Raw genomic sequence first — 15,387 nt, 5'->3', positions numbered from 1 at the left:
TGTCTGATATTGATCCGTCACAGAGTATATTTAGAGCAGGAAGCACAGAGGCAGAACTGAGGACTCACAGGCCGGAGGAAGGGCTTCTGGACCTGCTTGGTGAGAATATGGAACATATCCACAGTCTCTGTGGCTAAGGCCAGGTAGGAGCGCGACACCCTCTCGTCCTGAGTCAGCTGGGACTGGCGGCCTTGCTGCTGCTCCTGTGAAGAACAGCATGCAAGTGGGTCAATGCAGCAGCACAGACATTTGATTGGGTTAGTCTTAGTGTTTTTACACCTGCACTTTTTTAAGCTTGGTTTGATTTGTGTGAGGAGGCATAAATACTGTAATCACATTAAGAAGCAAACCAAAACAACAACCATACAAAGATTCTAGAGAAGTCTAAAGCAATTAGCTTGTTGTAAGAATGTGATCTGAACTATATCTGACCAAAGGATCGGGTCTAATTATCAAGTTTGAGCTAAACAGCTTCCATAGTCAGGTGCTATCCTGGTAAAATATTTAGATAATTTACAACAACAAGGAATAAATCCCATACACAGAACTGCACAGAAATCTGCACTACTTTGTCTGACCAATAGGCAAAGAGAATATGCTGTGTTTGTTTTTATATTTTTTGCCCTGTGTGAAAACAAACCAAACCAAAAGAAAAAACCTCAGAGTTTATAAAAGTACTAGTATTCATTGACTTGAACCAAAGCAAAGAACTATATGTCTGAGTAAATGCCCTACAACTAAGGGCCCTACAACTAAGGGAACTATAACATATTAGATACAGTTACAGTCCCAGGGAAATTCAATAGTGCTTTATTAATGAGAGCTGGGAGCCCAAAACTTGCTCATTAAAAACTAAACAAATACCAAGTTTAATGAAACATCATCAAAGCTGTCTAGAGCCACTTAAATCATACAGTCAAAAAGCTTTAAAATTAAAAACCCTACTGAAAATGTACAGTTTAGCTCAAATCTAACCCTGGGCAGCAGGTCCCACTGCTCTTTGTTTTTCATCTCCTCCTGGATCTCATGGATGCGCTTCAGGGACTCCAAACTCTCGTCCAGCAGGAATGTTGTGTCATTGATCAACATGTTGATGTAGCGTACAAACTGCTTCCCAGAGCTGCAGAGCAGAAAAGAAAGAGAGAGAACAAGGAATTAAAGAAATCGGTTTATTTATTATTTTATTAGGCATATTACAATGAATTTAGTAATTCATTCAAGAAACAAAAGGCACAGATCACGGATTAAAGAAAGAAAAAAAAAAAAAAAAAACTTACTTGAACTCTTCAAGGAAGGTACCATGATGGCCCATGTTTTGCCAAAGGCTCTTGAAGATGGTGCTGATGTGGTAGCGGATGGTGAACTTGTCATAGAACTCGCTGGTGGCTCCGGTGTGCTCCACATCTAAAAAAGAAGAACAAAGTCTCTTAAAAGAATGCATTCAGCAACAAAAATAAAAACTGTTCTTATTTTCCATGAGATATCTACCAATTTAACTCTTGTTCACACAGAGTGAATCACTAAAAATAATAATACGTTGGATCATTGATTTCAAAGGAATGTACTTAAAAGTTCTGTAAAGTTTGACAATAATACGCAACCCTAATTCACATATAGTTTTGTTTGAGATATGTGGCTATCAAATCAGCCTCATCCACCAACCTGTGTAGAACTTCATGAGAGCTGGGACCAGCTGATTGACAGACAGAGGGTGGTTCTCAATCATCTCAAAGAAGCGCTGTGTGCGGGGCTGAACTGCTGGGTTAGTTACAAATAACACTTCCACAAGCTTAGCAATCAGGTAAGGGTTCCTGATGTAGTTCTGACTGCAGATGAACACGACCAAGAAGGTCACAATGTCCTGAGTGCAGGGCTCATACAGTACCTGAGGAGAATACCTAGGGAAAGAGAACAAATTATCAATAGTAGCTCCAATATTCACTACTAGTTTAGAGTTAGTTCAGCTTTATTTCAGCAGGATCAGCAGGATGAACTTACTGCACAATGAAAAGCAGAAACTCCGCAACATCCTCAATGTAAAACTCGGGCAGTGCAGCAAAGCTCTTGGGAATTTCAGGACTCAGGGGCATGGACATGCTGTAAAGAGTGAAATGCACAGTGTTAAATTAGGATGTATGAAGAATTACTAGAGAAGGTAAAACTGTACAATCCTGACACACCAACCAAACGTCAAAGAATTCGCATTGACCGAATAGTCTTCTGTAAAGCAGCAAAGCCACGTTTAAACAAACCACAAAGACCACCATGCACTGACCAGCCAAATGTCATGAGACTAGTATTGTGCTCCATGGAAGCTAAAAAAAACGCTGACAGGATATGTGTGCTGGGCCTCCTGTATTAAATGTGGATGGGATCACTTAGATGGACAATTCTAGCCAGATACTGCTGGTCAGGATAATTACCACCCACTGCGCACATTAACTGTGGGTGAAGAAATGTCCCACCCATCTGTGACCCTGTCTTGCCAATGTTCAACCACACTCACAAGATAACACCTCACAATGTTTCCAAGTGTGGGCATTCCCAAGTGGTCTTCTGCAGCAAGAGGGTTCTTCCAGGTTTCAGCACATTCATTTTAGGACTTTAAGACTCCAAGTTAAAGGAAATATTAAAATAAATTAATATTAAAAACAAAATCAAAACAGTTACATATACAGACAGTAGTATATGTCTACACACAACCTCTCCCTACATATGTCCAAGTACTTCCTAATTAAGTAGCGTGCAAAAAGGGCTGTTTTCTGCCTGCTGATTTATAGTTTAATCACCTCATACAAACAAACATTGGTAGCCCCCCCCCAGAAACATAGAACACAGAAAACATTTAAGGCTAGATTAAATAAAATTTAAGACCTTGGATGGAAATCTGGTCGTTTTAAGTCTTTTTAAGACCTTAAATTTAAGGTGTCAAATTTCAGACATTTTAAGACTTTTTAAAATCCTGCAAGAACCTTGAGTATCACTTAATTAATCTTTTAATATAGTGGAATCTCATGACTTTTGGAATGTGAATGTAGTTAAAGGCTGATATGTATGAAACTTCTGCACCTGCATAAAGCAAAATACCTCAATCAAGAGGTGGCAGTGGTCTGAATTTATAATCAATAAAAGAAAACCACAAATCCCAGCATCATGAAGAGATGTATTATATCCACTGTGTTCAGACCACAGTTCCTCGAGCACTCATTTGCAAGACAAATCAGTCAATTAAAGAACATTATGAAACCACAAGCACTGATCATGTTGATAACTAGTGATACAGAGTGATATCTAGTGGCAACAGTGCAGAACAGCCTGCAGAAGCTATGCTTGAGGAGGTACGAGGTCCAGACAGATGGGCTGGTGTGTCAGGACACTCTGAGGTAAATGAGAAGCGACTGACTTGGGGTAGGCAGGGTCCACCATGCGCAGAATGAGTTGAATCACCATACTGTAGAACTGGAGACATCTGCGCAGGAGATTCTCATCCAGCAGGCCAGCATCAGCGCAAGCCTTCGAGCGCACCAGTTTCTACAAACACAGCAAAACAGCAGGGAGAATTACTGACAGTCAGAGAAAGGTGCAGCTTACTTTAATTACTACCAAGTTACATACAGGATATCTGGAGGTAGAGGGGAAAAACTCAATTTAATTTAACTTTTTAATACAATTCAGAGACTAAATTAATTTTCATACTAACTTCCATAATAACAAAAAGGAAAAAAAAAGCACAACACTATTAGTACTTCTCCAAACTTTACAGAGTTTAAGTTTGGGTTTCCTATATTTACTGACAAATCCATATTTCAGGAACCTTTCATACACTGAAAATAGGGTCCAGTGCCTGTCTACAGTTTCACCAAGCCTACAGTACTATCTACACTTTTTTAAAAGCAAGTAATGAATGAATTCGCTTAGTTCAGTCTGCCCTTTAATCAGTAGGTAAGCTGCATATCAAATTTGGAGTAAAAAAGCAAAATGCAATGTGCAAAAATGAAACCAAAGCTGTATTTACACTCTGTGTAATGAGGCATTTTTACGACCTTTGCAAAACATTTTAAGACACATTAAGGCCTTTTTTAAATAAGTACAGTTAAAGGAGAACTCTGGTGTAAAAATGACTTTAGATGTAGTAAAACATGATAAAAAGTACTTTGTTGAATAGCCCACCTCCGCTCTCCCACAGCTTTCTGAGATACAGTAATTTTGTGCTTTTTGCCCACAACACAGTACAACGGCCATATCGGGGCATATTTTGCCTAATAAATCACTTTTTACATCATTATCCAGGCTCAAAGTAGCTCCACACCTCACTGGTAGAATCCGGAGAGTCCTGACATTTAAATCGAGACATAAATAACTTTAAAACTGCACAAGAGGTTTATAAAAACCACTGTTTACATCCCATAGCGCTTCTTTGTAGCTCTGGGCACCACCATCACTATACTGTTAATGACAGACATATATACATAGATTCCACATAGCCTCCGGATTCTACCAAGAAGCTGTGAAGGTACTTTGAGCCTGGATAATGATATAAAAAGCGATTTATCGTGGTAAAATATGCCCCAATATGGCCGTTGTACAGAGTGCTGGGCAAAAAGCACAAAATTACTGTATCTCAGAAAGCTGTAGGAGAGTAGAGGTGTGCTATTCAACAAAGATAAGTAATTTTTATCATGTTTTACTACACCTAAAGTCCATTTTACACCAGAGTTCTCCTTTAAAGATTTGCAAACACCCTGTATATAAATTTAAACATAATATTAACATTTGTAATTATTTGTATTTTTTTTGCACAAAAAAGCTAAAGACCTTCAGCTGGGTTTTGCATCTCTTCAGCATCTCCCTGTGTCGACTGGCCAAGGGTGAGTCCTTCCATTGGCTCTCACTGTTTTTCAGCTCCTCTACAGTTCTGTAGTATAAACACACACAAACACACACAGTTACCTTAACCAACCCTTCATTCTGAACAAATAATGTCAGGAGGAATCACTGCTGAGTGTTATGAGAGATGCCAACAGTAGGGGGAACTAGCCATTCAGAAGAAGCTGGCTTCAGAAAAAAACACTGCAAACATGACAAGACTCCTCCAGGGCCTTCACTTCTAACGTGAGCGGCTTGAATGACTGCCACTAATGCGGCAGTAACCCATATAAGATGTTATTTCAAGCAGTGACTGGTAACAATAATGCAAAATGATGAATGATGATAGATAAATAAATAAAACAACAAAGCTCTAAAATAAAAATAAAAATGCAAAAAAACAAAGAACGTAGACAGCTATCGTGCTCATCTACACACATACCTGTTCAGATCCCTAATGGCTCTTAGTCTGCGGATATAACGACGACACCCAGGTAAGATGGACAGGTGATGTGCGTGTAGCGTTAGAAAGAAACATTCTGTAGGGAACTTGGGTTCTGAGAACTTGGCTGGGTCTTCATCTACAAAACAGACAAGGAGAGAAGGCATTAGAGGTAAAATATATTAAAAATAGAGTACTGTAACTGCACAAATAAAGCACCTGGCTTAATCTACCTGTGACCAAAGTAAGGTTTAAAAGTCACTAAAGTCACTTTTTTTATATATATAATTTTATGTCTAATGTTTATCCAACGTTTATCCCCCCCCCCAATTTACAAGGCCAATTACCCAACCCACTCTTTAGGACTCCCCCTAAAACTAGTTATTCCTCAACCCCAGGAGGGTGAAGACTAGCACATGCCTCCTCCGATACTTCGTGAAGAAGTCAGCCACCGCCTCTTTTCAGACTGCTGCTGATGCAGCATTGCCGAATACATCAGCTCACAGGCACTTTGTGCTGATCGACATCACTCTTTGGAGTGATGTGGGGAGAAAGCGCCATCTACCCACCCAGAGAGAGCAAGCCCAATTGTGCTCTCTCGGAGTTCGAGTAGCTGATGGCAAGCTACATGAACAGGATTCGAACCAGCGATCTCCTGATCATAGTGGTAGGGCTGAACCACTTGGAGACCCTGAAGTCAGTTTTGTTATAATAAAAACTCAAAATAGATTTAGAAACCATAGAGAGAATAGAGAGTTCGTTTTAACTAGCATCTGTAGAACAATCAAAGGCAGGGCAACTCAAAAAGATTGAGCTCTGGAACTTAATCATTTTTCAGACGGCAGGATAATTGTTTTTTAGTGCTTTACAAGATGTTTTATAGTACTAAAATGTCAAATTAAATTGACTTTATGCACAGACAGAAAAACCTGCTCGGCATTTGTACCATGTACTTGTTTTTAGTTTCATCCAAACTTGAAATTAAAGAAATACAAAAGTGGAGAATTATTCTGTTGATACAAAATGAATGAATGCATTACAATAGATCTAGATCTGTATGGAACGATAAAAAGACACAGAGACATGTTAACTCACGCAGTTCTGACAGCCAGCTCTTCAGCTCCTCCATGGTGGCTTTAAGTCGAGTCTCCTCAACACTCACATTTAATCGACACTTGGGATGAAAAATGTAGAGGGGATCCACAGTCTCCAGCTTAATCTTCATACTTAGCTGCTGCAGCACCCATAGGAAGTTCATCATGAAGCCATCTGTGGACACTAGCTTATCGTCCGTCTGTATCCAACCCCAGGAGAAGAAAAACAAAACAGTATAACAATGCGTTAACACAGAAGAACAATATATATTTATATATGCATATATTTTTTGCATTAGATTTTAATCAGGAAGTTCAGATTTTAAATATAGTTCAGAATAAGTGTTGTTTTGTAGAAATATATAGATCTGTATGTATGAATATATAAATTAGGATGAGTATTCTTTTTAAAATGTGAAAAGTATTTACACATTGCAATTAAAATGATATTTCTAACAGATTAACACACGCTAGGTAAGGAACTTGATAAAACACATAAAACTGCTGCAATTTTAAGCTAAAATTGATCGTTTTGACATGTTTTATGGTGTATGTTTTATGTGTGACTAAAAAGGATACTTCTATTAAGGATGATCCTATAGCTGAAACGGAACATCATTTTTTTTTTTGAAGATTAACATATATATTTGATTTTATGTTGTGGATGTAGCAGGGGTTAAATAGCAGTATGAAAAATGGTACTCATTCTATTGATTTAGTATTCTAATGATGAATCAAAAGTTTTATATATATATAATTTTGTCCCATATTCTTTTCAATTTGCAATTAGCCAATTACCCAACCAACTCATTAGAACTCCCCCATCACTAGTGATGCCCCATCACCAGGAGGGTGAAGACTAGCACTAGCACACTTTTGGAGTGATATGGAGAGAGCGCCATCTACCCACTCAGAGAGAGCAAGGCCATTTGTGCTCTTTCGAGGCTCCAGTAGACGATGGCAAGCTACATGAACAGGATTCGAACCGGCAATCTTCTGATCACAGTGGAAGCCCTTATACCGCTCAGAGCTCCAAACTATAAGTATTTAAAAATACTTACTGAACACTGAAGATGGTTTAGCAGACATATCAACAAAGCACAATAGTGTTACTCAATATTTTTTGTCTTAATTTGCTATTCTTGCATAAAAATTTCAGTTGCTGAATATTCAATGCATGAATGCATTCAATGCCCTGTTTTTTTCCAATATAACCGCATTACTTGTACAGTAAATATATTGTCAGCATCTCACACATCCACAGTCCATTACCGTTAGAATCAAAGTAATAGAGCAGGTTCACTCACTGATCAGAGGAGTGAGTAACTGTGCAGCAATTTCTCCATCACATTACACGATTAAATCCTAACCGGAAATGAGTCATACCTGCATCTGAGCCTTTTTCACATTACGATTCACCAGAGCTGCCATGTAGCTGAGCGCAGCCTCCCTCGTCTCTCCGTTCAGCAAGATCTGGTGGAGGATTTTGAACAGGTCGCCCTGAGGAGAACAAACCCATAATCACAGACTATTAATCCACAAATATGGACAAATCTGTAGCAGCATAATTAAATTAATCAGATTAGGAGCTGGTCCTCTGAGGAGCTGCTGCTGCTGCTACAAAAAAAATACAGCTTAGACGTCTCAGTGACCAGAAATCCATTCTAAACTCAGAAGACACAGTAAAACACCATTTAGCCTTAAGGGATAATAAGAGATGACCAGGCCACCCGCTAGCACTGCACTGCACTATAAAAAGAAGTTTCTAGCCAACGTTCCATTGATCAATTGAAGCAGCTTATTAAAAATGCATGGGCGACGGAGCTGTAGCACTCACCCTGGCAGACTCCAGATAGTGCTGCAAGGACTGACTGACCACACGCGTGTTCTCCATAGTAATGGCAGGGCCTGAGAAGTATTTATCTCCCACCTTAGTCTAGAAAAACAGCATTTCATATGTTATGAAACATATACAGTTCATGCAGGATGGCATGTTAATTAGATTTATGTATTGTGTCTTATGCTTTTCTGTGTACTTGTCTTGATTGTACATTATAGTTGATATTAATGCAAGTGACTCACATCATCCTCTGCGAAGACAGAAAGACTGAAGAAGGCTCCAAGGAAAGACAGTCTCTGGATCTCTCTGCCGGCTCCAGGACTCAAAGGATCAGGGCACCACAGTGGGAGAGACGTCATCTATAGGTGTATATATACACACAGACAGAAATCAGAACAGAAATTAATATACATACGTAACATTTGATTAAACAGATGTCAAAATTACCTAGTTCCTAGTAGGACATTTTAAATTGAACACTCCCTACTAGGAAAGCCACCAAAGAGCCAAACCAACCAAAACCACTGCATGTCAACAGCAGTGGAAGCAGCAAGTCTGGGTCTCTAGTACTTCATATACATCTCTGGCTATCAACTGGTTATCAGCAGTAATGTTAACCTGAGACAATGCTAATAATGATAGCTGATATCTGAAAGTTTAAATGAAACATAGCCAACTTGAGTGTGCCATCATTCCTAGCTTAGACATCAGAGGTAAATGGAACACAGCATTATTTGTAGTTGTGCACAATATGGACAAAACTCCTCCAGGTTTTCTTGGCTTGGCTGCTCTTATTTTTACCCAGTCTTAAAAGTAGTTTGATGTGTACACTCACTGCGGACCTCTACCTCACTCAGTCTAGAACCTGATGATCTCCCTCTGTTGCTGAACGTGGTTAATGCAATTTAAATCTTCTGTTAAGCTTCGATACGTTTATTGTGAAAACTTGATTCGGCCTTAATACAAATGGCCCAAAACCTTATCACATTACCATAAAAACTCCACTTGACCACAACTTTGGACCAAGATCACAAAAGTAAAAGATCTCTCTAGAGACTGACTGGATGAGTTCATCACTGGAGCTGAGTTGATACAGGCTTTAACCAAAAAACAGTTCAACTGCACAATGTTAGTAATAGAAACAGTGACTAAAGTGAACTATTTTTTTTATATCTATAGTAATGACATCAGCAAATGGTTGGAAATTGTGATTGGGGTTACTTCTCCTTAGAAGGGTCAATGCTAATCAATGCACTTATTCTGACCGATCGCCTTTATAGTAATGGGATCACCTTTCACAATGACAGTGCCCCACCCACAGGGAATGAGGAGTGAGTGAATGATATGATGAGTATGAAAATGATGTAAATCTTATGCAATGACCTTCACAGACTTTTAAATGAAGCACTCCTGTGGGTGCTGTTTGACCAACACTGCTCTACACAATCATGGCGTTCCATCCACCCAGAACAATGGCAGACACTTGTAAAATCTATAGCACACTAATCTGAAGCTGTACAGGCAGATTGTGGTGTTCCATCATCTTACTTACTTACTTACAATCATCTTACTGGATGATTTCCCCAAATCTTAATTTTAATCAAAATGTATTTCTTAATTTTGGTGTACATAATAATTCCAATATTGACATGAAAAATATAAAAGAAAAAAAAGCCCACATCGGACTTCTGTACCTACAAACCTTGAAAAAGAGAATTTGCCAATGCATGTATTGTGCCCTGTAATAAGTGTTGGTCAGTGACAGATACTGTAAATAATGTATACTTAAATATCAAAAATGTGTTTAAAAATAAAATCACAAATCATTGATATTTATTGATATTAAGTTATTGTCCAGCCTTAATAATATTTTACAATTAAAATTAAGCCATTTTAAATGTTTCCTAAAGTGATGTGATTAAAGAAATCACTTTTAATTCTATTAAAAACATAATAATAGAAATATAGTGAGATAGTGAGAGGAATCTTTGAATTCATTCTAGTTGTGTTGGCATTTAACCAACATTGACCAATTAACAATGGAATATGTGTACTGGAAGTGTCATAGAAGGCATAAATGATGATTTGTTTTTTGATCTATGCCATTTTACAAGCAATCTAATATAAATTCAAATACCCTGGTAGGTCTAAGCCCTGTAATGGTCTGATTAACCAACTTACCAAATTGCACATAGGGTGAGTCTTTCCAAACTTAATTTCACAAAGTTCAGCTAAAGCCTGTAAACAAAAAAAAAGAGTAAATGTTAACAACAGATTTATCACACTGTGGCTTTTCTTATAAAATGCTGCAAAAAATGCATCATATTTATGCATGTTACTGAACTTTGTATCAAAGCAGGACAGATTTTATAGATCAGCCCTTTTATAGGACATCTACTGCTGTTTTATAAGGCTGTATCAGCCTGACACACAAACCACAGTTTGTAAAGTACTTTACGATGTGTGATTCAATTCAGACCGGTGGTTTTGGGACATAAAGCTGCAGGATATGAAAGCAAACAGCTCGCGTTCAGCCAGAAATCAAAAGCTTTCATGAGGACTGACTGTCACAGGAGTACATCACATTACAGGCAGCACATTAAGCCCGGCCAGACGTCTCTTACCATCAGGGGGTACTTAAAGTTGTCACTGTCAAACGAACATTCTTTCACAGCTAATCCGAGCCCTTGGAGAATGGGGACGAAGATCTGCAGGAGGAAGAAGGCTGATTATTATAGAGCTGAAAGGAGGAGAGTACTAAACTGTTGGCGCCGGCAGTGGCAGTATAATCCTGTACACACTGTGCTTATTGTCTCTTTTAATGATTTTTTTCATTTTTCAACAATTCTTTCAGAATAATACAGTTGTAACAGCAGCAGTTCACTTGCATATCTCATAAATAATGTGCTTGGAATTACATTTTTTAAGGGTATTTTGGCTGCAACCACTATCCACTCACAACGTCAGATGGCTGGTGATTACTGTTAATGACACTAGAAAAAGGTCAGTGCAAGTTCAATCTCCTGATGCTTAATTGTGATTATTGGAAAAGTTGAAGTTGGCTTACTTTGGGTTTTGGCAAGCACTACATGCTTTTAAATGGTCTGTTATATTAAAAAATAGAATAAGGCATGATATCTGGTCACCTGGACCCAGCAAACAAGGAATATACCATTACTCTTTTTTCTTGATTTTGAAAATTGGTAAAACAACTGCATAATTTAGTATAAAGGAGCATGCTTTGGTTTTGTAGTTGAATATTTTGTACCTTGCTTATGTTATTTTATACTGTTCGACAGTCTGTGCTAAATATGTAATACAGTATATAATACTTTTGCTGGCTGCTGCTTTTGTTTTTTGAGCTTGTTGGTCTTTAAAATGTGTGAAGTAGGGTAAGAAGTTTAATGGTCTTGTTGAACTGGTTATATGTAGATCAGTCACGATAAACAGCATGTAATAATAGCATAATAAAACTATTTTATACTGTCAAACTTTTTTTCATTAAGAAAATTAATAAGATATTCAGGAACTAAGATATAGATATTTTTAATGTTCAATATATAGTGGTTGCCAGCATTATTTTGCCACTGTTGGTGCTATCACTGTGGTACTCACTCATAAGAGGCTTGGACCTGTATCTTTGTAAAGCTCCTTTGTGACAACATTTGAACTGAATTAAATTTTGAAATAAAGCATAAATAAAAAAATAAAAAAGATAACCACTTCTAAACAAATTTAACTCACCAACTCCTGAATCCCATCTCATTACTAAAAAGTATAAAGACCTATATTTAGTTCAGTAAAAATAATTGAGGTCATGTACATACAGCTCTGGAAAAAAAATAAGACCAGTTAAAATTATGAGTTTCTTTGATTTTATCAAATTGAAAACCTTTGGAATATAATCAAAAGAAAGATGGATGATCCCAAGCCATCAAACCAAGCTGAACTGCTTGATGTTTTGCACCAGGAGTGGCATAATGTTATCCAAAAGCAGTGTGTAAGACTGGTGGAGGAAAACATGCCAAGATGCATAAAAAACTGGGATTAAAAACCAGGGTTATTCCACCAAATATTGATTTCTGAACTCTTAAAACATGATGAATATGAATCTTTGCATTATTTGAGGTCTGAAAGCTCTGCATCTTTTTGTTATTTCAGTTATTTAATTTTCTTCAAATAAATGCTCTAAATGACAATATTTTTATTTGGAATTTGGAGAAATGTTGTTCGTAGTTTATAAAAAATGTTAATCTTACTTAAATATAGACCTATTAATAGAGAAATAAAGAAACTGATTCAGACACTGAAATTGTCTCTTAATTGTTTCCAGAGCTGTATATTGTATGATAAGTTGACAATGTAATTATTGTGACAGGTCTAGCAACAAATGCAAAAAAAAAAAAAAATAATAATATTTTGCATTTTCTTACTCATTCATTATGCATGTATGTTGGAACTTAAAAAATTACATTCTGGGCAGTATGTGTGTCTACTATGAAAAGTACTCTTGCCGGCGCCACTGTACTACACCATTATTACTGAGATTCAGACAAATCCATGATTAGCATGATTGGAAACTCCATTATTCCAGAACAAAGCAGGCTCTGTTTCACTAACACCACAATCTGCTGCATTACTGCAGTAAGAGGACCAGACTGATATGGAAAACAACTGGGTTTAAATAAGGATATGCTTTCACACAGGGAGGATTATCGGGTGTGGAGGACATCTTACTCAGCTTTTCCATTAAAACGTTTCCAGCACTTAAAAAAACACACACATATTTAATGCCACGGAGAATGGCACATCAATTATTATCATCTTCCTCCACAGCTTCAAGCACAAAATGAAACAGCATGTGGCGTGCACTGCACCTCCCACCTGTTTAAACACCTCCTCCTCCTGGTGAGTCATGCGCACCAGCTCCTGGATAAAGCCATAAGGAAGGTTCCGGCACAGCATGTAGGGGACTAGTAAGGAGGGCTGCAGCGGGGCCCTAGGATTAGAAGGAGGAGAGCCGTTCACATTTAACTGCAATCAACTTAAAATGATTTGGCATTAACACAAGAGACCATTTACAAACTGTGATGATAATGTCTGATATAGAGCAGAGCTGGAAGATTAAAAAAAAAATACTGTAGAGTAAAAACACTGTATCACAATATTTAAAGACATTTTTACCATTCACAATGTTACCACTTAAATACTCGTATTCATAGTAAAGTGATTTTCATTCAGCTTTTGCTGAACAATATCCAATTAATCAGGTCTTTGTAATGAAACATACATTTAGGTCAGTGTTCTTTAAGCATTGAAAATGTATACTGTCAAATTGATAAGAACATTTACCACAATATGTTAAAAAAAATATTAAATGTCCACCTTTAATAAAAAGAGTCTGCTTTAACATTATTTATATATATTGTATTTTAAATATATTTTTTTGCACCTTCAGAAGCCTCTGACTGATGATTATTTGCACTGATGATGATTTACAGAGATGTAATAAAGTCCAGTAACAGCAATAAAGTATGAAAACAATGAGCAATAAAACAGACTGAGGCAACTAATAAAGGGATTAACTAGGAGCATTAATAAAACAGACATATGCTTTAAAACATAATAAAAAGTGAGTGCAGTGCTCGTTTATTAAAAGGTGACAATGTGTTCCACAATTTGGTATCAACCCTTATCCTGTTATTTACAGCTAAAGCATACAGTTTATTTCTTGCAAATTTTCTTGACTGATGTTCTCTCTTCTGTGTAGTTGTTAGCAGGATATCTACTACTGAAATTTGTAAAGGATGTTATAGTTTTCTTAAGATGCCTGATAAAAGGTTTTACAATTTTTTTCCTGATTTGTTTGTAGAACATAGAAATTTTAAACACATAAGTAATAAATACAGGCTTTTAAATTATAAACTACTGCAGCTCTGATATCTGATTTTTGAAAGCTGATTGATTTATGTAATAAAAGGGATTTACCTGCATAATAACAAACAACTATGGCCAAAAATTGCTGGCCATTAAATGATGATTTTCCAACAACAAAAAAAAACATTATTTATGCCTTCCCAGTTTTTAAGACAGCGGATTTTAATTATTATCCACTGAATCAATCAATTTTATTTTTTATTATTGTATTACATATTTTTAATAAACAGCAAAACTACAATTTTTCATGACTTGGTGATTTTAAAAAACTGAGAAATTTTATTATAAAATAAAATATTATTATAAAATAAAACATTTGCAGTTTATTTTAATTTTATAGATAATAATTTGAGCCACCCTACACAGACTGAAGAGCCACTGTAACAAATCATGAGGCGCACCAGTGGAAACAGGATGTCTGTAAGCACTGACCTGGGCTGAGTGAGGGCACCCTGAAGCACAAGAGCAGCATGGGAAATACACTGGGAGCGTATGTTGCTGAGCAGCTGACTAACCGCCGGTTGGCTGCACATCTGCAACAGTAAAACACGTCACTCAGAATTTGGTAATACAACAGGCGCACAATAAAAACCAGCCTGAGGAGCCAGTGGAGTTCCCCTAAGAGTGAAGATACATTTTACTTTCATTCTAGCAAAGAGCACATGACTTCTCTCCCTTGAGATATCTCTTGATCTAACAAGCTTATTATCATGATGAAGAAGCTGTGAGAGAGCACTGAAACAATGTTTCCCTTTGATTATGTTTGCATTGGAATAACCTCATATTAGCAGGATTACACATTCAATTATTTCACTGTAAGGCCCAATCCCATTTCTCATTAAAACCCTCACCCCTTTGTTTTTAAGTGTCACCATTCCTCTTTAAATGAGAAGGATTGAGCTGTAGCCTGGGGCCTTCCTGTATAAACCAGAAACACACCCAACAAAAACATCCCCTATAGACACCATTTTCATTGGCTACAACACAACACAACACAACCTTAAAAACTGCATAATTTTGGATCTGTATTGATAAACAAGACTTTTAATGCAACAAGCAAATAGTTTGGATCACAAACATTAGCTTGTTTTAGGGTTTTTAAAAAATCATAGTCATTTACCAAAAATGATATTTTAATAGTGGTATTTTAGTATTTTTATTTGCAAATTAGTGGCTTAACTGATTATTCCAGTCCTTCCAGTGACTGT

At 37.1% G+C, this 15,387-nt stretch overlaps 1 protein-coding gene across 10 annotated transcripts in view; it reads right to left on the bottom strand.

The window, feature by feature from the left end:
* ube4b (ubiquitination factor E4B, UFD2 homolog (S. cerevisiae)) overlaps positions 1-15,387 on the bottom strand; it is a 35,836-nt gene that overhangs the window by 4,724 nt on the left and 15,725 nt on the right. For all 10 annotated transcript variants that reach the window (XM_022676959.2, XM_049486470.1, XM_049486467.1 and 7 more), the window contains 16 exons: positions 14,612-14,712; positions 13,127-13,241; positions 10,867-10,950; positions 10,424-10,480; positions 8,485-8,601; positions 8,240-8,338; positions 7,789-7,902; positions 6,404-6,602; positions 5,309-5,447; positions 4,816-4,915; positions 3,404-3,531; positions 1,999-2,097; positions 1,663-1,898; positions 1,278-1,404; positions 976-1,120; positions 69-203 (listed from right to left, as the gene is read on the bottom strand). In XM_022676959.2, the coding sequence (XP_022532680.2) occupies positions 69-203; positions 976-1,120; positions 1,278-1,404; positions 1,663-1,898; positions 1,999-2,097; positions 3,404-3,531; positions 4,816-4,915; positions 5,309-5,447; positions 6,404-6,602; positions 7,789-7,902; positions 8,240-8,338; positions 8,485-8,601; positions 10,424-10,480; positions 10,867-10,950; positions 13,127-13,241; positions 14,612-14,712 (1,995 nt within the window). The remainder of the gene's footprint in view (positions 1-68; positions 204-975; positions 1,121-1,277; positions 1,405-1,662; positions 1,899-1,998; positions 2,098-3,403; positions 3,532-4,815; positions 4,916-5,308; positions 5,448-6,403; positions 6,603-7,788; positions 7,903-8,239; positions 8,339-8,484; positions 8,602-10,423; positions 10,481-10,866; positions 10,951-13,126; positions 13,242-14,611; positions 14,713-15,387) is intronic.

Source organism: Astyanax mexicanus, chromosome 13 (genome assembly GCF_023375975.1).
Source record: "Astyanax mexicanus isolate ESR-SI-001 chromosome 13, AstMex3_surface, whole genome shotgun sequence".
NCBI lineage: Eukaryota > Metazoa > Chordata > Actinopteri > Characiformes > Acestrorhamphidae > Astyanax > Astyanax mexicanus.
The sequence above is the reverse complement of the archived record's forward strand: the minus strand, read 5'-3'. Positions and strand labels throughout refer to the sequence as shown.